Source organism: Chiloscyllium plagiosum, unplaced genomic scaffold, assembly GCF_037043375.1.
Source record: "Chiloscyllium plagiosum isolate Xiang-an unplaced genomic scaffold, Cpla_swu_hap1 HiC_scaffold_16, whole genome shotgun sequence".
Taxonomy (NCBI): Eukaryota; Metazoa; Chordata; class Chondrichthyes; order Orectolobiformes; family Hemiscylliidae; genus Chiloscyllium; species Chiloscyllium plagiosum.
Window position 1 is genome coordinate 57,277,134 of NW_028270154.1, and position 23,643 is coordinate 57,300,776.

General features: G+C 39.6%; 1 protein-coding gene across 2 annotated transcripts in view; it reads right to left on the reverse strand.

Moving 5' to 3' along the window:
- Positions 1-1,060: 1,060 nt before the first annotated feature.
- The window catches only part of sh3pxd2b (SH3 and PX domains 2B), a 337,393-nt gene continuing 314,810 nt past the window's right edge, over positions 1,061-23,643 (reverse strand). For both annotated transcript variants that reach the window (XM_043703800.2, XM_043703799.2), the window contains 2 exons: positions 7,971-8,096; positions 1,061-6,215 (listed from right to left, as the gene is read on the reverse strand). In XM_043703800.2, coding sequence (XP_043559735.1) covers positions 4,476-6,215; positions 7,971-8,096 — 1,866 coding nt within the window. In that variant the 3' untranslated portion in view covers positions 1,061-4,475. The remainder of the gene's footprint in view (positions 6,216-7,970; positions 8,097-23,643) is intronic.

Genomic DNA, 23,643 nt, shown 5'->3' on the forward strand with positions numbered 1-23,643 from the left:
TAGTTCACTGGAAAATTGTTTCAAGATGTGTATGCCTTAAAATTGACATATCAAATCACCTTGCATCCTCCTTCTAGCAAAAATGAATGATATCGCCTATCATGTCAAGGCTCAAGCAACAAAACAAAATTTCCATGCTGCATTTTAATACAACACCAATGAAAAAATGGTGACCATCCTCACAACTTGCGCTTTGGAAGCAAGTACTAGGCTAGCAAACAATTATCTAACCTTCTCGAAATGCAGGACTGGCTTTAAAGATAGAAGAATGAAAAAGTTACATGACTGGTGAACAGATAGAGAACTACCAGAACAGCACACTAGAGAGCGTAAGTCAGTAATACAAATACTTTGATACCAGCAAGTTTTTGCATGTAGGTTTGCTTGCTGAGCTGGAAGGTTTGTTTTCAGATGTTTCGTCACCATACTAGGTCACATCATCAGTGAGCCTCCGGATGAAGTGAAGTTTTCTAAAGAATACAACCAGCCCAGAATAAATAAACTCATTACTGATAACAGAAGCCAGGTAGAAAAATGTCCAATGTCAATCATGTACAAAGACCACAAGATAGAGAATGTTGATTATTGTGTGTTGATTATTGTATGTTGAATAACAGCAGCCAGCAGCATGATAGCCAAATTGTCAACCAAGAGGAAGCGAGTACAACACATACCTCCCCGATAGGAATAAAATCACTAGATCAGTTCAAAGTTGTCGAACAGCTAAGTATCACATCAAAATTTGAATTAAACGTTTCAGGATACGTCTTAACTGAGGCCTCTTGAAGCATGACATGCTGATGGTAGTGTATTATTTTTAATTAAATAGCTGAAGTGTCTGTGACTGTAACATGTATAGTAGGAGTTGTAATAAATGCTTGGTGAATTGTTCGGTACCATGTTATATACATTTCTTTCTTATGTCAGAGGAGCTAACCACAGCACAGAAAAATACCCATTTGGAGCCACAGCCTATGCCATGTCCATTGATGAAATGAAATGAGATGCAAGCTTCAGGACATAATTCCTACCATGTCTCCCACAAATACAGTGCACAAGGTACATTTAAAACAAAAGCTGCAAATGTTTATTAAAGTTCAACAAAATAAACCCTTGTAACAAAAAAACATTGCAGTTTGAGAGAGTGCTTCTCCAAAATTCAAATTGACAGTTTATCATTAGTAATGTTTTCTACAGTAATGATGGCTAAATTACAGACAACTGAACATAGGCCACATGTGACATCAAGGCCAAAATCCCTTCATACTTAAATCAGGAATTACATTGTTGTATTTCCCATGTAAGATGTTTCCTGTCAACTTCAAAGATCAGCATAATCCATTGCTATTTACTCAATGGTCAGGATGTCACCGTTGTTCAGTGGACTTTAAGAGGTAATTCATGTTAAAACATAAAACCCTGTTTTATCATTATTTCTTATTTGTGTAAACATACTTATCAGGATGAAGTGTGTCAGTGTTACAAAATGGAAGATTACCACTGTGTGCTCTGTGCCATGAAGTTCTTCATGCATGATCTAGGTTAGGTGTAATGCAAATCTCTGACAGAGCCCAAATTTAAACTTCATAACCACTCTCAACACCATTACCAACTTTCATTCCTGCCTTCCCAATTTGCTTTTACATTGTATCTTAAATACTGGAAAACACCCTCTGGGCTTCACACTATCAACCATTCATTCTGATCCTCGCAGAATGTTGATTTTAAACTGCTTGAAAAATAATTCGAAAGAGTGGAGTATTCTGCAAGATCATTGCCTAAAGATTTTAATTCCTTCCTTATTCACATTTCTCCCCCCTTTCTTTTGGTTAGCCCTTATATCTAGCACCGTGCAATGCATCAGTGACTTACCATATCTAATGGGAAGTTATGTTCATCGTGAAGTGCCCTAAACTTCCAAAAGTGAAACACTGCACATAGGGTAACTGTAAATATATATGTCTAACTACTAAGTGATCAAGCTGGGAGCAAGCTCCTACCATTTACAACATTTGACTCAAGAATTTCCTTTCACTTTTAAGTATCATCTGTGTAACAAGAATTCAAAGAGAAGCATTACTCAATTCAAATTAATGATTGGCTTTAGTAATCTATGTGCAGAGGAGTAGTCATCTATATTACTGAGGAAAGGTAACGTAACAAAATTTTGTAAGCATATTATGAAATACTAACGTTGTACGGCAACGGTAAAACTTCAATTTTATTTTTTCTCTTTAATGGGCTGAACATTTTGATAGAATAACCATTAATTCCACATCAAAACCTTTCTACGCTGAATTTCATTAGTCGCTCAGATTTGTATTGAGCGAGAGAAAATTTTGGGAAATTACCTAATACCTTTCGCCAAGGTAAATGATATTAACAATTCTTTTTGCTCCAAAACCAGTTACACAATGCAATTAAAAAAGACCTGAAAGATTATGGAGAGAAATTTGCAAGATCTCACATTATTTAATGTATTACAGGCCAAATCTTAGTTGGAATATGAATAATGAGTGGACTTTTCTTTTGCTTTAGTATATTGCAGAAAATTGTGTTAAGTACTCAATGCAAGATGGAATTTTAACAATATAATATAAATTTATTACTCACAAATGTTTTGGCACTTAATGTCAGTTTTTAGATATCAAAATGTATTATTTGATTATTGTCTTCTTTATCTTTTGCAAACTCTCAAAACCAGATTTAGAAATTTCCCTGGTCAAGCTTCCATTCCAGTAGCATTTGGCAATATTGTCTGTTATGTTGACAGCATCAAACCAGTGTACTTGTGAAGTGCATAGATAAAATATTGTCACAACTGTTGGTCAAGCATTTGAAATAAAAATTTATTCTACAATGCTAAGTGGCAATCTTTTTGAATGCTTCAGATGATTGCCACTATAAGGCGAGAGAAAAGCTAAGGAATGGGTGTGGGACCAGTGTAATCTCAAATGCTGCTTGAATATTGTATATGTAATTTTAAAATACTTTTGTTATCATAACCAAATTGAAGCAATTACTTTCGCATTGCATTTGTTTAAGCATTTTTTACTTGGTTTTGCACGACAGGAGAATATTAATGTTCCCTGGTTTAAACGTGAGGTATTTTACTTTTTGCTACTTTCAAATGCATTTCAATTTTATTAAGAGAAATTATGTTAACAATTTTAAAAGCATGTTTCACATTTCAAGTCTCTTGCGTCAAAGTTTATGCTTGATACCAGTCAAGCCCTCTTAAAGCAATCATTCCTAATAAATGTTTGATGAAGTCTACACTACATTATAACTAATATGTTTTAGTTATCATCTTTTAAAGACCCCATGTAGTTTACATTCATGGGAGATTAACCAAACAAATAATTTGAAGAACAAGGATGAATAAAGGAGCATTACTCAATTTAAATTCTGTTCATCATTGTTCTCAGTACACTTTTTCTTTGTTAATAGTGAACTTGTTTCAATATAACCTATTAACAAACTCTCTTTATCATTAAAGAATATTACCAACTGGTCTGAAGTATTATCCACCCACTTATCTCTCATAAGTCTCTTGTCTCAGAGGTATCTGAAGTATACCAATGACATAACTGCATATAGTTAGGTTCACAATATGTATTGATTATAGAAATCTATGTGCTCTGTCATTGCATGGAAATTCATCAGCAGACTCCATATGCTACTTGCGTGTATAACTGATTTTCTTAATCTTTACGTGCATTATATCCGCTAAACTATTGTGTCCCTTTTGACAGAGCTGTATATTAAAGTTTCTATGTTATCTACTTATGCAGAATTCTACAATATAAAAGAAAAATAATATAAACAATTGATGCAGAGTAATTCTTTAAGAAGGAACAACAGTTTTGTGGGCAATATTTACTCGTACCAGATTTACATTACATGATACCTGCAACTGGTATGAACCATTACACTGTTGGAATTTCCAAATCCCAATAATTTGTTTATGTATTCAACAGCAACTTTAATTGGCAAAAAAGCAATAAGCTCTAATTTTCTTGTCAATTAGAAAAGCTCATTTTTGATATATGGATAAGTAAGAATCGCAGACTGAGAGCTTTCATTTTTTTTCTTATTGGGTGATGCTAGTAAACTGGTTGTGTTTTTTTAAAAACAGTCTTTACAGGGTGCCATGGTGGAATCTCAGCTGCTAGTTCAGTACCTTAAACACTATCATGTGCTCAAAACAACAAGAGCATTTATTTAATCTTGGTTGATGACTGGCAGATCATTAGGGACTAAATGGAGTAAACAGAAGTGTAAAATATGTAATAATTACTGAAATCGTCTATTTTCTGACCATGCACTTTATGTTGTTCCAACTTAGGTTAAAACTACACAAGGAATGTATTAAATTGCTTTTAGAAAGCGTAAACCTATAAATTAATGAGCTAATTAAATATTAATTATGAAAAAAGCATCTTGCAGTGTAAAAAAAAACTATACTATGATACTTATTTTTTGATTAGATAATTAGAAGGGGCCCAGCCCTCCCATGTTGGTTCACTATTCAGGATTTTACAATACCACCATCCATTGGCATTTTTTTCAAATACTTCAAATACAGTTCCTTCCTTAAATCCAGCGGTTTCCTCATCTCCTGCAAAATCTGCAAGAGCTACATAAAGACATTCTTTTGAAGATTCTTCATCTTTGGACAGGTTTATGTTGATTGATGCAGCATTATTCTTCTCTTTTCCCGTTTCCAATAGTTCTGCCTGTCTGTCCGTTAGCTTTGAAGGAAAGATTGGTTCTTTTCTGTGTTCATGAACTTTGAATGGAACAGATCCTTTTGTTGGGAGGAACTCCTTTGAAGCTCCTCTTGCCTTAATATCATCTTTGCTTTGTTCATGAGATGAACTTGATTTAAATCTTGGTGGAGGAATGAAGGGTTTATTTTGTCCCCACGTGGGCTTGTTCTCAGCTGTATCTTTTGGATGGCCTTTCACGTCTGCAGATTCTACGGAGGTTTTCTTTGGCAGTGGGGGTCTTCTTGGTGGCACAACTGGTCGGGGAGGACCTTCTTTGTTTGCTGCAGTTGGGCCTTTTGGTTGAGGGTCATCCCCTTTCTTCTCACTTGGCTTTAAACTCTTTGCTGCTTTCTCTTCAGTGATACTTGGATCATCCCTATCATTCTGTTCACTTTCAAGACCATTTTGTTCTCTCTGCATAACTTTCACATCACTTATCTTAGAGCTAATTCCTAAATCTTGTTTCAATTGAGGCACATTTTCTACATTTCCAGGAGAGCTGCTACAGAAATCTAGAGAGGTTTGATTATTTGAGTAGTTTTGATTGCCAGTAACATTTTGGGAGGAGTCCTGCTCCACCATTTTGTCTGGCAACTTTGCTCTTCTCAACTTACTTCTTAGGTTGGAGATGTCAACTTCAGATTCGGATTGACTTTCTCCTTTCAAGGCAGGAAGTGGCTTAGGCCTCAAAAGAGGTCTTGGCTTCAGTGGCTGATTTGGGGGAGAGTCCACTGACTTTTCTTCTGTATCAGGCTTTGACTTTGCTTGTCTCCCTACAGGCTTTAGATTAGACCTTGCAATTTCACCTGCTAGCATCTTGGGCCCAGATTCAAGTCCTTTCGAATGTGAAAGTTTACTTGCTTCAGCAGTCACTTTCTTGTCTCCTTTAGATGACATTTTTGGTGGCAGCAGGGGTAAAATACCTCCTGGTACACTTGGCTTGGGTGGAAGTCCTTTTGAATGCTTATCTACCACTTCCCCCTCAAACTTACTGTTAATCTGTTCTTTCTTTAATGGAAGAACAGGCTTCTCTTTATTAAATCTGGAAGTGTCATTATTAATAACATTTGAAGGAGAACATGACTTGGATTGAGATTCTACATTTATCTGAGAATTGAATTTATTGTCAGAAGATGGGCTTTTACTTGTATCCCTTCCTCGCCGCTCTTTTAGTTTGTGTTGAACTATGGTGTCATAGTCAGCATCATTTGGTTCCGGTTCTTTGGGAAGAGGTCTAGCAATAAAGGCACTATCTCCATTACTACTACTTCCCGTAGTTCCATCCAGTTTAAGTTTTGCCAATTCTTGTGCTAATGGCGGAAGGAAATTTGACCTTGAAGCATTACTTGATTTTTTGTACTTGTCAATGAAAGAGGCTGGAGCCCATCCTTCCTCATCATCTATCTGAATGTACCACCAACCACTTAAATTCTTTTCTATTACCTAAAAAGGAATAAAAAGATATTTATTCTCAGTTAGAGCATAATTTAACAACAAAATAAACTGACGGCACTAATGATTTTCCCGCTCAGGAAAGTATTCGAGCAATTTGACTGAATCAAATGTAAACTGATGTCTAAAGAGCATTGCAAGATCACAAACCAATATAAAGAAGATTCTGACCTATGTGGGAATGAACCATTTGCTTTTATACCTTTTGTATATAGTAATTTATCACTACTGGATCCAATTTTGTGCGTAAGTATTTTGGATAATACAGCACACCGTCCCAAGGACAAACAACATACTTTACTGATGTCTATCTGGTGGCAGTCAAAAAATGAATATTGCCTAGGCTTACTTATGATATGAATTTATCTGAGATAAAGTTCTAAGAGGTAACCAGTGATAGCTCACTGTTGCTTTCAAGAAAGGAAAAGAAAATGTGTAGGAAATGTAGGCTTTAATTTTCTATTGCTTAACCAAAAAAGTGAAAGGTGTGGGGAATATTAAGTTTTTTACTGGGTGAATCGGTTTATTGCTGCTTGAGCTCACAGCTGCAAACAACTTTAAATCGAACTTCTTAAACTTGGTGCTGCCTATAAACAATTGTTGAAATTATTTTGATTGCAGATTTGGGCATCCTCAGGATTTCAGCTTATGAAGAATAACTATTTTGAAGCGGATTGCATAGCCTGAATTTTGTTGTTGTTTTACTGTATATACTTGTGTAAAAGTTGAATTTTTAGACGTTTTTTATGGTTAAATTTACGTGATCAACTATTACGTAGAGACTATTTTTGAGGGGCTGAAATTCATGCTACATTCCAAAATACCGTATTGTTAGCAGAAGCCTCTGATCTCTAAGTGAATAAAGAAAAAACACAATTTATGTACAGGATAATACCATGACACTCAAATATTGATCGGTTACCCATGAACTAGGGTTGACCTTTACATGAGATATTTGGAAAATTCCGGACTTTTTAGCTAAATGAAGGGACAGTGTGTAAAGTAGTCAAACTTGATGGCATACAAAGAATGTGGGGAGGATAGAGTTGCAAAGAGTGGGTTTGTGGACAAAATTTGCAGATATAGGAATAGTAAAGCAAAATATTATTTAAATGAAGAGAGAATACAGAATGATCTGGTTAACAGATCTGGGTGTTGTATAGGAATCTCAAAAAAATTAGGTGGATCCAGAAATAATTAAGGCGATTATTCAATAACAGTAGGCTCAAGGAGCCAAATGGTCTACTCCTTTCTGTCATTTATTCACATCAAGCATTCTCTTTAAGAAGAGGAATACTTTCTATTTCAGACACCCAGTATGAGCAGGTTAAGCATAATTAGACTGTAAAAGTCCCTCAGCTCTCGATTTCATTTCCCATACTATCCTTCACCTTGTATCAGAGGGAGAACTTCTTCAGGAATATTTCTGTTCCAACATCATCACTTCAGTGCCAACTTTGAGGTAGAGCAGAAGAGATCCTCAGTAAATGTACCCGTTTCTCAGTAAAAAGTACCAAGCATTAGGACTAGGCGTGTTTGGAATGGAGTTGAGATTGCCAAACTGGATTCTCAAAAGGCTCAGAGAAATTTCCACCATCAATCTATACCAATCCATACAAGATTTGAACTTTATGTCCTGAAGTTAAAAGTACATTTCCCCATAAAATATCTTTTAGACTATCATTAGAATGAGCTCACAATGACCTTTACGTAAGTAATATTTATACAGCATTTTCATTTGCTTACCTCAACCTTTTGTCCTGCCTGAAAACTGATGCCATCAGGAATGGTTGTCTGGAAAGCAGCTATCGTGTAAAACTCTTCTTCTACTTCAGGAGGAGTTGGTGGTTTGGGGAGGTTCAATCCACGTGGCTGTTTATAAAATTAGGAAGAACTAAAATTATTGACTTAGTCTTTGCAGGTACAGTCATAGAGATGTATAGCATGGAATCAGAGCCTTCGGTCCAAATTGTCCATGCCGACCAGATATCCTAAATTAATCTAGTCCCATTTGCCAGCATTTGACCCATATCCCTCTCAACCCTTTCTATTCATATACACTCTCAATTTGCCTTTTAAATGTTGTAATTGTACCAGCCTCCACCACTTCCTCTGGAATTCCATATACACACACCACCTTCTGTGTGAAAACGTTGTCCCTTAGGTCCCTTTTAAGTCTTTCACCTTAAACCTATGCCCTCTGATTTTGGACTCCCTGTCTCTGGGGAAAACACCTTGCCAACCTACCCTATCCATGCCCCTCATGATTTGATAAACCTCTATAAGGTGACCCATTAGCCACCAACATTCCAGGAAAAATAGCCTATTCCGCCTCTCCGTATAACTCAAACCCTCAAACACTGGCTACACCCTTATAAATCTTTTCCAAACCCTCTCAAGTTTCACAACATCCTTCCTACAGCAGGGATGCTTTATAAAATTAGAAAGCACTAAAATCATTGACTTAGTCCATTCAGATGCATTAGCCTTCATGTTTTCATATTCTCTACATTTTATAAATAAATTAATAAAATAGAATATAGTTTGTTAGTCCACAGTTAAGAAATTTTAATGAAGTTATTATTGATAAATATACATGTTATAATCAACCTAAAGTATTTCTGAAAATGTAAAGCCATAAAAACACAAATAGCCGATGGACAAATTAATCATAAACTGGATGCGTATAATCAGATTATTTTATTAAAGTTAGGGGTGGGTGAATGGTTGTATATGTATGACTCTGTCTCTCAACCACCCCCACACTCCCCAAACCCAATCGTGAAAAAGGAGTCAAACATACTAATTTAGCAATGATATAGCCTCTGCCTCCTCCAGGCAGACATTGTATCCATTGTTTAATTCATTGTGCATATTAACAAGATATCCTGAGATGACACATAAAACAGAGTTTTGGTGTTTTCAAATGTCACAAAATCTTACACCTGTCAAAGGATTCTTGTAGAAATGAGTCAGCATTGAAAGCAGCAGGGCTGATACATATCCCAAAATAATTCAACAAAAATGATAATTTGAAAAAAAAACTTCCTGAAGAATCAAGAGAAATGGAGGTTTGGGGAAGGGAAGAAACAGCAAATACAACATCTTCAAAATGATATAACAACTTTGTGTAAAAAAGATCATGTGGTTAATTTTTTATTGAAAAAGGTTTTTATTTTTTACAAAATTATAAAAGTACGGAAGGTAGTGCAACAATTTTATGTTACAAAAATATTAACAATACCTACTACTCTACAAACCAAACCAAAATTATCACAAAGGTACGGGACAGTCTTTCCACATTACAATTCAATAAATAACTGAATTTAGCAAATTAGTTTAAATTATCTTAAATTATACTAGATTAACCTAACTTAACTTAGATTAGGTGAAATTATGCAAAATCAACTTAAATTAACTTAAGTTAAATTACACCATCCAACACACCCTCAGTGAGGCTCCCATCCACGGGAGCATCAGTTATTATATCCATATTTATTCAAGCTTCCTCCCTCCAAGGCCCCAGACCACCAAATCCGGCTTTCACGACTTTATAAAGGTCCTGGTCAATATGGCTGACAGGTCCGTGTCTAGGTAATTTAAAAAGTGCTGTCCTGTTTAATAGAATAGTTCCAATTTCTGGTGCACCATTTTCTTAAGAAAATCCAGAGGAACATGCTCCTTCACTAATCTATGCCACCCCATGAAACATGGGGGGTTTTCTGAGGTTCAGCTCATTAAAATATTCTTCATTGTACAATACATGAGAATATTAATAATCTCTTTCCGTGCTCATCTAATGGAGGCAGATTTGATAGTCCCAAAAGAAGGGATACTGGATCCGCCTTAACTTCAAATCCCAGGATCTTCTCCACCTCATTCACTATGGCACCCCAGTACCTACGGATCTTATAGCATGACCACAGACAATGCGTAAGGGTCCCAATGATTGTTTTACATTTAGGGCACCTTGGAGATACTCCTTTCTTGAATTTTGCTAATCGCCATTTGGGCTCTGCGGAGAATCTTCAATTGCATAACCTGCGCTTTATTACATACCGAGATCTTTTTCACATTCTCCTATATGTCCTCCATGTTTCAGATGAATTTTCTACCCCTAGTTCCTGACTCCAGATTCCAGATGCCCCCTCCCTGTAAATGGTATAGAGTACTGGCAGAGAGTGCCCGTGCATCAGAGCACCATTTTCTCCATGTTGGACTTTTAGGGTTGAGCTAAAAGCATGGTCCTCCTCTGTATATAATCCCTAATCTCAAAATAATGAAAGAAGTCCTTACTTAGGTAGCCCATATTTGTGACTTAGCTGGTCAAAAGACATCAGGATCTCTCCCTTTAAAGCCGTGATCCACTGACCCCAGCCTGAATCCTGGGGTCAATGTAATCCAACTAAGAGGATAAACAATGCTCAGCAACAGATTTCATCCTATCCATAAATTAAGGAGGGGCACCTTGCTTGGCAGGCTTTGATAACAAGCCATATAGACCTCGAATCCTTTCACACCCAGTCACTCTCATAGGACAATAAAGCGCTTATTTGATATCGCTTAAAATCTGGGAGATCTACCCCCCCATACCCTGTGGGAGTTGCAACTTGGTGAATTTAACAAGAGGGGCCCCTAAGACACCAAATAGAGGATCCAAGTCAGCCACTGAGCTTTCGCAGCAATTGTCTGGGCAACAAGAATGGGAGCATTCTCATGGGGTATAGTCAAGGAAGAACATTTATTTTAATCAGGGCCTTTCAGCCTAACCATGATATAGGCCTCCCAATGCTGAAGATCTTGTTTTATCCTTTCAAACAATTACACAAAGTTAGCTCTATACAGCTGGTGCAAAGTGGGGGTAATAAAAAGTACCCGAGTAAGGAAAGCCTTTTTTGACCACCCAAAAGGAAATTGTGTTCCATCCTCCAGGTCAGGCACTCCAAACAAGTCCCTCATGGGCATGGCTTCCGATTTTGTAAAATATGCCAAATAAATTAATCTTTTGTATTAACCAGAGTACAGACTTTTCCAAGTTAGCCAAGAAGAGAAGAACATCATCAGTGTAGAGAGTGATTTTCTACTCTCCCATTCCTACCTTTGGGACAATTATTTGAGTCCTTCCGAATAGCCTCTGCCAACAGTTTAGTTACTAAGGTGAATAGCAGCGGCAAGAGAGGACACCCCTGTTGGCTGCCTCTCCCAATGCTAAAATTATCTGATTTTATGCTGCTCGTAAAGACCGCCACTGTAGGATCATTATACAGCACTGCCACCCACCTAGCGAAAGCCCTCTCAAGGCCAAAATGTTCCAGGACACCAAACGCCTTTTCCACATCCAAGGAGACTACCAAGCCCAGAATTGGCCTCTGCTGACATAACTGTACTAAATTCAACACTCTCCTAATATTACTGGAAAGCTACGACACTTAATAAAACCTGTCTGGTCTTCCTTTATGATAGTGGGCAGTACCTTCTCAAATCTCAAAGCTAGCTTTTTGGACAGGATTTTAAAATCTACATTGAGCAGTGAGATAGATGTATATGAGGCACAGTCGTCAGGATTTTTCCTTCCCTTTAGGATAAGAGTGATATTGGCCTTCCTAAGAGAGGGGGAAGGCAGTCCTGGCTGTACGAATGATTGTACAAACCCAATATTAGCTCAGCCAACATGTTTATGAACTTCTCGTAGAATTTGCTTGGAAACCCATCCAGACCAGATGCTTTGCCACTTTGGAAGTGCCTTACCGCTGCTTGTACCTCTTGTATTGTTAAGGGTGCATCAAAAGGGAAGCTTGGTCTGCATTTATACCCGGGAGGTTCAGATTCTCTAAAAAGGATTCCATCCTTGCTACTCTATCCTCACGACCCTCAGACCAGTATAACTCTGTGTAAAACTTCCTGAATATTGCATTAATCTTTTAAACTCGTGAGTGATAAGTTCTCTCCCTAATGGACACAATGGACTGTGGGGCACTTTTCTTCCTGGCCAAATATGCCAGGTGTCTACCTGGCTTATCACCATATTCTCCTTTGATTGGCAAAGGAGACCTCTCCCTTCGCTGCCTGGGTAATTACTGAATTCAGAGCAGCTCGGAGAGCTGTGACCCTGTAGCTTAGCCACAGACAGTCTATCACAATATGCTGATTTGGCTGCCTTCAGCCGGGCCTCAAGCATATGTTGCTGTTCTCCTCTCTGCCTCTTCTTGGTTGCTCAGAATGACATAATTAAGCCCCTTAAATAAGCCTTGGTGGTCTCCCAAAGCATCAATCGGTTACTGGCTGTACCCGTGTTAATGGCCCAAAAGGCCCTAAACTCCCTTGTGAAGTACTCTATAAATTTGCTATCCTTCAAAACAAATGGATCCACGCGCCAAAGCCATGTATCTATTCCACTACATCTGATCTTCACATCCAAGTACACTGCCACATAGTCCGAAATGGGCTATATTCCCAATCCTGTAGGATAACACTGAATCCAGACAGATCAATGGAACAAAGAACATACACTTGTGCCAGTTGTAGTAAAAGGTAAAACCTCTACCACTAGGGTGGAGACACCTCCACACATCCACCAACCACAACTCCCACATAAGTCCACCAACTGTCTGGATTGCAGGGAGATACCTGAGAGACCCCTTGGCATCCTATCCACCTCGGGATCTATGAGACACTTGAGGTCTTCTCCTATGATCATATGGTGCACCCCAAGAGCCATCAATTTGGAGAATATGTCGATTAAGAACTTAAGAGGGTGTGCCAAGGACATTCAGGATGCCATACTCTTCCCTGTGTATTAAGGCCTTCAGGATGATGAACCGCCCATGTTCATCCTCAATTTGGTCCATTATCTGAAATGGGAGGTTTCTCTGTACTTATATGGCCACTCTTCTGCTTTCAGAATTTAAAGAGGAAAAGAATACCCTACCAAACTGTCCCTGCTGTAATTTCAAATGTTCCTTGTCATTCAAGTATATTTCTTGTAGCAAGGTGATGTCAACCCTCTCCTTTCTGAGGTTGAGAGCACCTTCTTTCTTTTGATTAGGGAATGACTCCCCTTTATGTTCCAGGTGCACCATCTAAATGAACCACTGGCCATAACCATCCAAAATGGCACGCAGCCCCCCCGAGGGGAAGAGGCTTACTCATGTTACGCCGAGTGGAGAAAAAAACCAGGACTTATAAAATCTAAAAACTACCACTACAGATATTGCAAAATCTAAAAAACTAACCACTACTCTTAAATTAAACAAATAAACATACATGCAAGCAACAAATAACTGGAGATTTCCCCTCTCGCCCACAGGGGACACTCAGCCCAATACTACGACCATCAGCGAAAGCTGTGTCCCAAACACAAGCAGTACAGAGACAAAGAAAACCTATTATTTACACACATGAAAATTAAAAGTGGACACCCAAAACATTCCCTTGATACATCAACTCCATTTGTCTTTAATAAAAGAAATAGCCACCCCACACCCGGAGGAAACAAGTGAATAACAGGCATTAGTTAAAAAAAGGGGGGATTTTACATCAAAGCAATGTCAAACATATATAACCAACAACCAAGAGAGCGAAGGATATACCATTGTCCATTTTTTTTCTGACCAAGACCATCTATTTCAAAGAGTCTAGGAAATCCCTTGCTTTCTCTGCTGAGTCAAAGTTGTAAACAGACCCTCCATGGCTGAAGCGCAGAACAGCCAGGTACCTCACAGAGTATTGGATATTCAGGTCTCTCAACCTCTTGCTGACTTCATCAAAAGATTTCCTCTTTTTGATTACAGCCACAGAGAAGTCTTGAAAAACATAATTTTTGACCCCTGGTCCAACGAGTCTTTTCCCAGCCTTCTGGAGGCCTCCATTATTATTTGCTTTGCCTTGTACCACTGAAGTCATGCTCGAATCGGGTGGGGACGCTGATCCAACCCAGATTTGTTCTTGGTAATCCGGTGGGCCCGCTCCACACACACCTGGCCCGACTCAACTCCCAGACCCAGGAACTGCAGGAGCCACTGCTCCAGTTGGACAACTAGGTTCTCGCCTTCTTAACGTTCTGGGAGCCTGATTATCCATAAGTTCTTCCATTGAACTCAATTCTCGAGGTCACTGACCTGGTCTAGCAGGGTCTGAACCTGGCTTTCTAGTTCGGATCCTTCTCTCTGAATTCTCCAGCACAGTCTACGATGCAGCAGTCCTTTGTTCACCTGCCTTGATGCAACGATCAAGCATTTGGATCTCCTGCCTATGCTTTTGTAGCATGGCAGAACAGATCCAGCGCGACTCAATTTTTTCTCATACTTTAACAAACTCTGAGACTAAGTTCTGTTGCTCCAATTGGCTCAAAGGCACCACCATGGGAGTCGGGGCTGTGGCCGCGGGTGTGCCCAGCACTGTAGGGGAGTGCTTTGCTTGCTGCGGTCCATGTGCTCCCTTTCCTTTACTCGTCTTCATCTGCTTCCCAAAATGTTAGGGGTTCTAGGGGTTTTGTTTTACTTTATTTTCCCGATTTTTTTTATTGGGGGGGTGTTAAAAGTACCACTTTACTTGACTATGGTGCAGAGCCCAGCACAGCAGACCTACCAGATCATGGCCATCTTGGATCCCTCATTGTGGTTAATTTAAAACTTTCAAGACCTAATAAAGAACACTAGGACACTTCCATTCTGTCCCATGATATAAGTGGACAGTGTTGGCTACAGCCCACCGTTGAGTTGTATAATGTCAACACAGCAGGAGTACTGAGGTCAAAGGCTGGGAAGGCTCCTTATGTTTATTTTAAAGAGGCTTAGTTAACTTTGTAACAAATGTGAGGGTATTGATTATTTTTTAAGAAGTCATAAATGGGGTATGGCCTTCACTAGCTAGGCCAAGATTTTATTTCCAACCCTACTTGCCATTTGAATAGTAATAAGCTTCCTTCTTAATTTGCTGTAATCCACTTGTTAAAGGTACACCCACAATGCTGTTCGGGAGGGCATTCAACGATTTTGCCCCAGTGCCGATGAAGGAATGGAGATATAGTTCCAAGTCAGGGTGGTGTGTGGCTTGGAGGGGAACATGAAGGTGATTGTATTCTTGTGAGTCCACTGCCCTTGTCCATCTAGGTGGTTGAGACCAAAGGTTTGGAAGGTTATGTTAAAGAATGCTGTTAAATAGTTGTAGTTCATCTTGTGGATGGTACGCACCACTGCCACTCTGCACTGGGAAAAGGTAGCAAAAATGGGCCAAGTTAGATGCTGTTCTAGCCTGCTTTTCCTGTTTGATGATGAGCTTCTTGAGTGTTGATGCAGCTGGAGGGTATTCACCACAGTCTTGACTTGTGCGTTATAGATGGTGGAGAGGCTTTGGTGAGTTGAGAGTTGAGATACTTGCCACAGAGTTCCTAGCCTCTGCTTTTGTAGCCACAGTCTTCAAATGGTTTGTCCATTCAGTTTCTGCTCAACAGTGTTATGAAAATGTGAGTGTACTTTAAGAAAGTTAAAAGCAGCAGAACTACGGGACACAGCACCAAGTGTTCTCAATAAGGCAACAATGTATGTAACAATTGGTCGAACAACTTGATTAGCTCGTTGCCTGGAGACAAAAACAAATTCAAATTTGGCCAATCAGTTTAAATTATACCCTGAAAAAAATACCAATTTCTAATCAAGTTTGAATTGAGTATATTGTCAATCTTAAAAGCCAAAGATACAATCCGATGCTCTGGGGTATAAGGCCGGGATAAAATTGAACAGTTGAGAGGAGAATTGCAAAGTCCTAGCTGTAAACTGCTTGAAAAAATATCTCTCTTAAAAGTACCTTTTCGATCAGTTACCTGTAACGCAGAAGTTCCTAACAAGATGAAAAGAAGACACAGGAAAATCCGAAGACAAGGACCTAACGTTGCCTGGTTTTGAGATTAGAATCTTAATTGGGAGTTCTTTCAGACTAGGATGATAGAAGACAAGTTGAAAGATAGGTTAGAGAAAGAAATTGTAAATAGTAGTTTGTTAATTATTCTCTGTTATGCTTTAAGAAATACATTTATTAATTTTTCCTTTACAGAGTTCTTGGCCACTCAAAATGTTTACAGATTACTGCATGGGATAAATCTTTTCTGTGTTGTTGGTTTTAAATTAAGCAGGAGAGTTTACCCAATGTCGTAACAGTTTGGGGGCTCGGGTCCGCGATTTGAACTAGATTAGACAGATTTGAATAGATTTAGGTGTATGAAAGATCCCAGTTGATTTAAACACTTGCAGGTTAGTGTCCTAGATCTTTAAATAACATGCAGGTGAGACAATTTGTTTAATTTTGATGACTTGTGGTTGATTAAATTAAAAGTGAGAAAAATGGCTCTTAAAATTGCAAAAGAGGTTCTGGGATTTGAAGGTGATTCTCAAATTTGCAAAGAAAGTTTAGAAGGAAAGAAAAAGGCCATACTCTTAGAATTAGCAAAGAAGTTAGATTTGGGTTTAACCAAGGACAAACGCAAAGCTGAAATTGTAAAGGGGTCAGAGAAACAGACAATTGCATAAAGGTAGAAAAACTTAAATTACAATGAGGAAAATGGAGTTAGAAGATAAACAAGAGGAGATAGAAAGGGAAAAAGAGAAGAAAAAGAAAGGGAAGAGAGAGAAGAGAGGGAGAGAAAAGAGAAGGAGAGAGAAAGGGAAAAAGAGAGAGAGAGAGAAAGTTCTTGGCTGAGCAAAGAGAAAGAGAAGAAAGGGAGAGAGAAAGAGAGACAGAATTTGAACATGAGAAGTTGTGCCTTAGTCAGCAAAGTCAAGTTAAGGAAATTAAAAGAGAAAGTAGTGATATACAGAGGAACCTCGATTATCCAAGTATCAATTACCCGAATATTGGATTATCTGAAGGAGATCTCGAGGTCCCGATAGAAACATTACATCAAAGATGTGTTTCCAACACTGATCACGTTTTTTGTTTAAAGTGATTAAAAGTGAACTCGGCCTACTAAAATGCTGCTGAGAACAGTCCTGGAAATCGATCGAAGCCCAGGCACAGTCTCCAAATGACTGACCTCCTGCCCTCTCTCTCCCCCCACACTTTCTCTGGTCTTCTACACTTCCACAATGCTGGAACCTGTCAAAAAGTTGCAGTAATGTGTGTGTATGCGCTATTTGGAGACTCACCACCCAAAGGCAGAGGCAGTCTTGTCGGCGTCCAGTCCAGCTGCCTCAGAGAAGAGGTAGGGGTGGATGGGGGAAGGGGGCAGTCGCACGGGGGGGGGCGGCAGTGCAGGACAGGGTTGGAGGGGAAGGGGCGGTAGTGGATGGGTTTGGGTTGTAAGGGGGACAGTGTTGGATGAGTTTGGGGGCGAGGGGGGCGGTATTGGATGGGGTTGGAGGATGGGCGGGGGGACAGTGGTGGACGGGATTGGGGGGTGGTGTTGGACGGCGTTTGGGAACTTGCAGGGTGGGTGGGGGCGAGATGCGGTGTGGACGTGGTTGAGGGCAATGGTGTTGGACAGGGTTGGGGATGGGTGGAGGCGACGTTGGATGGGCTTGGGGGGTGGTGTTGGACAGAGTTGGGGGCGGGTGGGGGGACGGGCGGTGTTGGACGGGGTTGGGGAGTGGGCGGGGGGGCGGTGTTGGATAGGGTTGGGGGGCGGGCAGAATTGGGGGCCGGGAGAGGCGGGCAGGGAGACAGTTTTGGACGGTGTTGGGGGTGGGCGGGCAATGTTGTGTAGGGGCTTGCACGCGGTATGCTACTGACTCGTCTCCTGAACTGAGAGCAGTCTTAACAGAAAACTCCGAACCCCAGCGGGGAGGCATTGAACCAATTAACCAAATAATCCATTATCCGAACAAAATAGTGCCCACCCATCTCATTCGGATAATCAAGGTTCCTCTGTATATAAATGTGTCAAAACTCTGCCACATTTTGATGAGAAAGATATTGAAGCTTTCTTTATTTTATTTGAAAACTTGTCTAGGCAGATGGAGTGGTCCAAGGATTTATGGGTAATGCTATTTCAGACTAAATTGGTAGGCAGAGCTAGTGATGTATTTGCCGCATTGTCAGGGATGAGATGTCAAGAGATTATGAAGAGGTTAAACAGGCTACATTAAGTGCTTATGAATTGGTACCAGAAGCATTTGGACAGCAGTTCAGAAACACAAAGAAGGAACCAGGTCAGATTTATGTTGAGTTCGAAAGAATTAAACAGTCATTTTGATCGATGGTTGCGTGCTTTGAAATAGATGGGACATTTGAGGCTGTAAGTGACATTATTCTGCTGGAGGAGTTTATAAATTCACTTCCAGAGATGGTAAGAATTCACCTGGAGGAATCGAAAGTTCAGGAAGCGAGAAGGGCAGCAGAATTAGCAGATGAGTACATGCTGGTGAACAAGACAAGCTTCCAGCCAGAATTTCATCCTGTGAGGGATAGAAGTTGGGAAAATGGGAGATCCTACACTAGTAAACCAAGAGTCGAGCGCACTGGTAAGATTTTACCACAGGTTAAAGAAGCCCAAGAGGGTAGACAGGAGGTGAAAGGCCTCAGGTGTTTTCACTGTAATGGAGTGGGACACAGAAAATTACAGTGGCCGGTGGTCTCAGAAGGGCACTGGGAAAAGGTGTTTCCACTGCCGGAAGGTGGGACACGTAAAGATACAGGTCATTAAAGAAAGGCACTGTGGGAAAAGATGTGGTAAAGGAAGCATTAGTGAAGGTAGTAAAGGAGACCCCAAGAAGAGCAGACGAGCTGCAAGAGAGTGCACAGCCTAGTCAGGAGCTAGGTATGGACTTAGTACCTGATCTGTATAAAGAATTCGCCTCTGTGAGTAATGTTTACTCAGAATGAACAGAGGGTGAAGAACAAGAAGTTAATAATTTTGAGAGATACAGGATCTAACCATGATTTGGAGGTGCCGGTGTTGGCCTGGGATGTACAAAGTTAGAAATCACAAACACTAGGTTATAGTCCAACAGGTTTAATTAGAAGCGCTAGCTTTTGGAGCACTGCTCCTTCATCAGATAGTTGTGGTGCCCTCAACCACCTCATGAAGGAGCAATGCTCCGAAAGCTTGTGCTTCCAATTAAACCTGTTGGACTATAACCTGGTGTTGTGTGATTTTTAAGCATCTAACAAGTCGCTGACAGTAAGGGATGAGCAAATGTGCACTCTTTCCGATCTGTTATCAGAGAGTGTGGTAATTTGTGGGATAGATGGACAGAAATTTAGCATTCCCCTATGTAAGATCAGGTTGGAGTGCCAACTTAAGACTGGGGAAGTTACAGTGGGAGTGATTGACAGAGTGTCAGTTCCAGGAATTCAGTTCGTTCTTGGGAATGATTTGGCAGGATCCAAGGTGGGAGTATCACCCCCTGGTTGTGAAGAAGCCCAAGGAAGACCATGAAACTGAGGAGTTAAAACAGAAATATCCTGGTATTTTCCCAGACTGTATGGTAATCAGATCCCACTATCATAAGTCACTTTACAAAGCGAAAAGTAAAGAGAAAGATGAAGGTGTTGAGACTCAGTTAGCAGATACCCTATTTAATGCAATGGTGCAGGAAAAACCTGAACAGGCAGAGGGTCAGCCAGAAGTGTTTGGTCCTGAAAGACTAAGAGACTTTCAACAGCAAAACAAGGTGATAAAAGATATATATGTGGATGCGTACTCTGAAAAGGAGGCAGAGAATATTCCGGAGGGTTGTTATTTGAAAGACAGAATCCTCAGACAGAAATGGAAACCACAGTAGGTTAGTGCTGAGGAGAAATAGGCCGAAGTGCACTAGATTGTGTTGCCAATAGCATACAGACGGGAAGTGTTACGGGTAGCACATGAATTACCCGTAGGAGGTCACCTAGAGTTACAAAAAACTCAGGCTAAGGTACAAAAATATTTTTATTGGCCTGGAATGCATAAGGATGTGGTTAACTTTTGCAGTACGTGTCATACATGCCAAATGGTAGGTAAATCACCAGCACCTTTTGCCCATTCCCGCATTTGACAAAACTTTCACGCGGGTTACAATTGATTGTGTAGGTCCTCTTTCGAGAACTAAAAGTGGGAACTAGTACTTGTTAACCATAATGGATGTGACTACCAGATTTTTGGAAACAATTCCATTACAGAGTATCAAGGCAAAAAAGGTGGTAGAGGAGTTAGTAGCTTTCTTCACATGGTATGGGCTACCCAGAGAGATTCAGTCAGACAGAGGGTCAAATTTTATTGCTAGGCAGTTTGAGGAGGTTATGGGTAACTTAGATATACAGCACTTTAAATCTAGTGCATATCATCCTGAATCCCAGGGAGCTTTAGAAAGATGGCATCAGACCTTGAAGACCATGTTAAAAGCATACTGTCAGGATTACCCGAACAATTGGGACAAAGGTATCTCATTCGTATTGTTTGCCATTAGAGATGCCCCAAATGAATCTACTCAGTTCACTCTCTTCAATTTAATATTTGGTCATGAAGTGAGAGGCCCTTTGAAATTAATTAAAGAAAAATTGTCAGGACCAAAGTCGGAGATCTCACACTTAGATTATGTATCGGAGGTGAGGGAGAGATTAAATCGAGTAGGTGAGTTAGCTCAACAGCACCTAAAGAGGGCACAGTGTAGAATGAAGCAGGTGGCAGATAAAAACTCTGAGACTCCGATGTTTTCCCAAGGGATAATGTGTTACCCATGATAGGAAATCCCTTCAAAGCCAGGTTTAGTGGTCTCAATCAAATTGAGAAAAAGTTGAATCAGGTGAATGATTTAGTAAAGATGCCAGATAGAAAAAAAAACGGTATCAGGTATGTCACATGAACATATTGAAACTGTGTTACATTAGAGAGAAAGAATTGAAGAAACAGGTGTTAGTGACTGCCCCGCAGAGTGAGGAATCAAATCCAGATGATATGAATTTTGAGGTGCTTCAAAATAAGATTTAAAAATGAAGAAGTCCTGAGGAGTGGAAGAGACTAGTAAGCTATCTGTCTCAGGAGCACAGAATGGAATTGAAAGATTTGTTACTACAGTATAAGGATATATGTAAGAATCAGATGGGGAAAACTAATGCTATTGTACGTGAAGTAGATGTAGGGAATACTGCTCTGATAAAGCAACACCCCTATTGGCTTAATCCTCTCAAAGACAGACAGGTCCAGATGGAGGTGGAGGCCATGCTTGATGAGAATATGATCGAACCAAGCCGAAGCGAATGGAATTCACCGATCGTCTTAGTTCCCAAACTGGATGCCTCAACAAATCTGCGTGGATTATCAGAAGATCAATGCCGTTACAAAATCAGACTCATATTCAGTTCCTACATTGGAGGACTGTATCGAGAAAGGCGGACAAGGAAGTTACATCAGCAAGTTAGACTTAATGTGTGGTTACTGGCAGGTACCTTTATCAGAGACGGTGAAAGAAATTTCTGCGTTTGTAACCCCAAATTGGCTAGATCGGTTTAAAGTGATGCTCTTTGGAATAAAGAATGCACCCACCACATTCCAAAGACTCATGAACAGAGTTGTGGGCTGGGTTAACAAACTGTGTAGTTTATTTGGACGATGTAGTGATCTTTAGTAAGTCCTGGAAAGATAACATGGTACAGTTGGCAGAGCTCTTTGAATGACTACGAGAAGCAAAACTGGTGATAAACAAATAAAACGGAATTTGCAAAAGCAGAGATGACGTTCTTGGGACATAACATCAGTCATGGAAGGTTGACCCCATGGAATGCAAAGACGAAGGCTATTGAGGAATTTCTAAGACCAATTTTGAAGAAAGTGGTGCTTTGATTCTTAGGACTCAGCGGATTCTATTGGAAGTTTGCTCCAAACTTCAGCAGTGCACTGTTAACCAATTTGCTGAAGAAGAACACAAAGTCTTGGTGAACAGAACTATGCCAGGAGGCATTCGACTATTTGAAATCGATATTAATCACCAAACCAGTTTTAGCTACACCAAACTTTTCAAAACCTTTTAAAGTTGTCATCGATGCTAGTGACACTGGAGTTGGAGCTGTACTCCTACAGGAGGATGAGGATGGGATTGAACTGCCAGTTGGTTACTTTTCAAAGAAGGTCAACACCCACCAGAGGAAACACTCTACAATCAAAAAATAAGTACTGAGTTTGGTACTGGCCTTACAACATTTTAATGTGTACATCACAAACAATGTATCGGAGATGGTTGTGTACACTGACCACAATCTGCTTACATTCTTAGAACGTTTTAAAGATAAGAATACGAGACTATTTCATTGGAGTCCTATGTTACAGACTTTTGATTTAAAAATCATACATGTTGTGGGTCATAAGACTGTAATCGCAGACGTGGTATCGTGGATTTAACTGATAGAGTTTAGATGACATTTGTCTTTATTTAATGTTTTTTGTATACATAGGTACATGGGAAGAAGTTGAGGTGAACTTATATGGAAGTTATCGGTATGTTAGGGTAATGTGTTTAAAAGGTGGAAGAAAAAAGAAGCTATCTTTTCATTATGATGGTTCATTTTTTCTTAAGGGGGAGGTGTTATGAAAATGTGGGTGTACTTTAAAAGAATTAAAAGCAGCAGAATAACTGGACACAGCACCAAGTGTTCTCAATAAGGCAACAATGTATGTAACACTTGGTCAAACAACTTAATTAGCTTGTTGCCTGGAGTCAAAAATAAATTCAAATTTGGCCAATTAATTTAAATTATACCCCCAAAAATACCAATCTTAAAAGCCAGTGACACAATCTGATGCTCTGGGGTATAAGACTGGGGGAAAATTGACCAGTTGAGAGGAGAGCTGCCAAGTCCTGGCATGTAACAGACTGCTTGAAAAAATATCTCTCTTAAAAGTACCTTTTCAATCAGTAACCTGCAACACAGAAATCCCTAACAAGGTGAAAAGAAGACACAGGAAGATCCAAAGTCAAGAACCGAAAGCAGCCTGGTTTTGAGATAAAAAGTGTTGTTTTGTAATCTTAATTCAGCATTTTATTGGACTAGTATTATTGAAGAGAAGGTAAAAGATAGGTTAGAGAAAGAAATTGTAAACAGTGGTTAGTTAATTATTTGCTGTCATATTAAATAAATTTGTTATTTTTTACTTTATATATTTCTTAGCCACTCAAAATATTTACAGATTACTGCACGTGATAAATCTTTTCTGTGTTGTTGGTTTTAAATTAAGCAGGAGAGTTTACCCCATGTCATAACAATAGTGACCAGTATTTTGATAGTGGGGGATTATGCTGATTCCATTGAAAATCAAGGGGGATGGTCGTATTCTCTCTCTCGCTAAGAGATGGGCCATTGCCTGATACTTGTATGGTGTAAATGTTACTTCTCATTCATCAGTTCAAGCCTGAAAATCATCCAGACCTTGCTGCATTTAGACAGGGATTGCTTCAGTATCTGAGATATCACCAATGGCACTGAACATTGTGAAATCATCAACAACATTCCCATG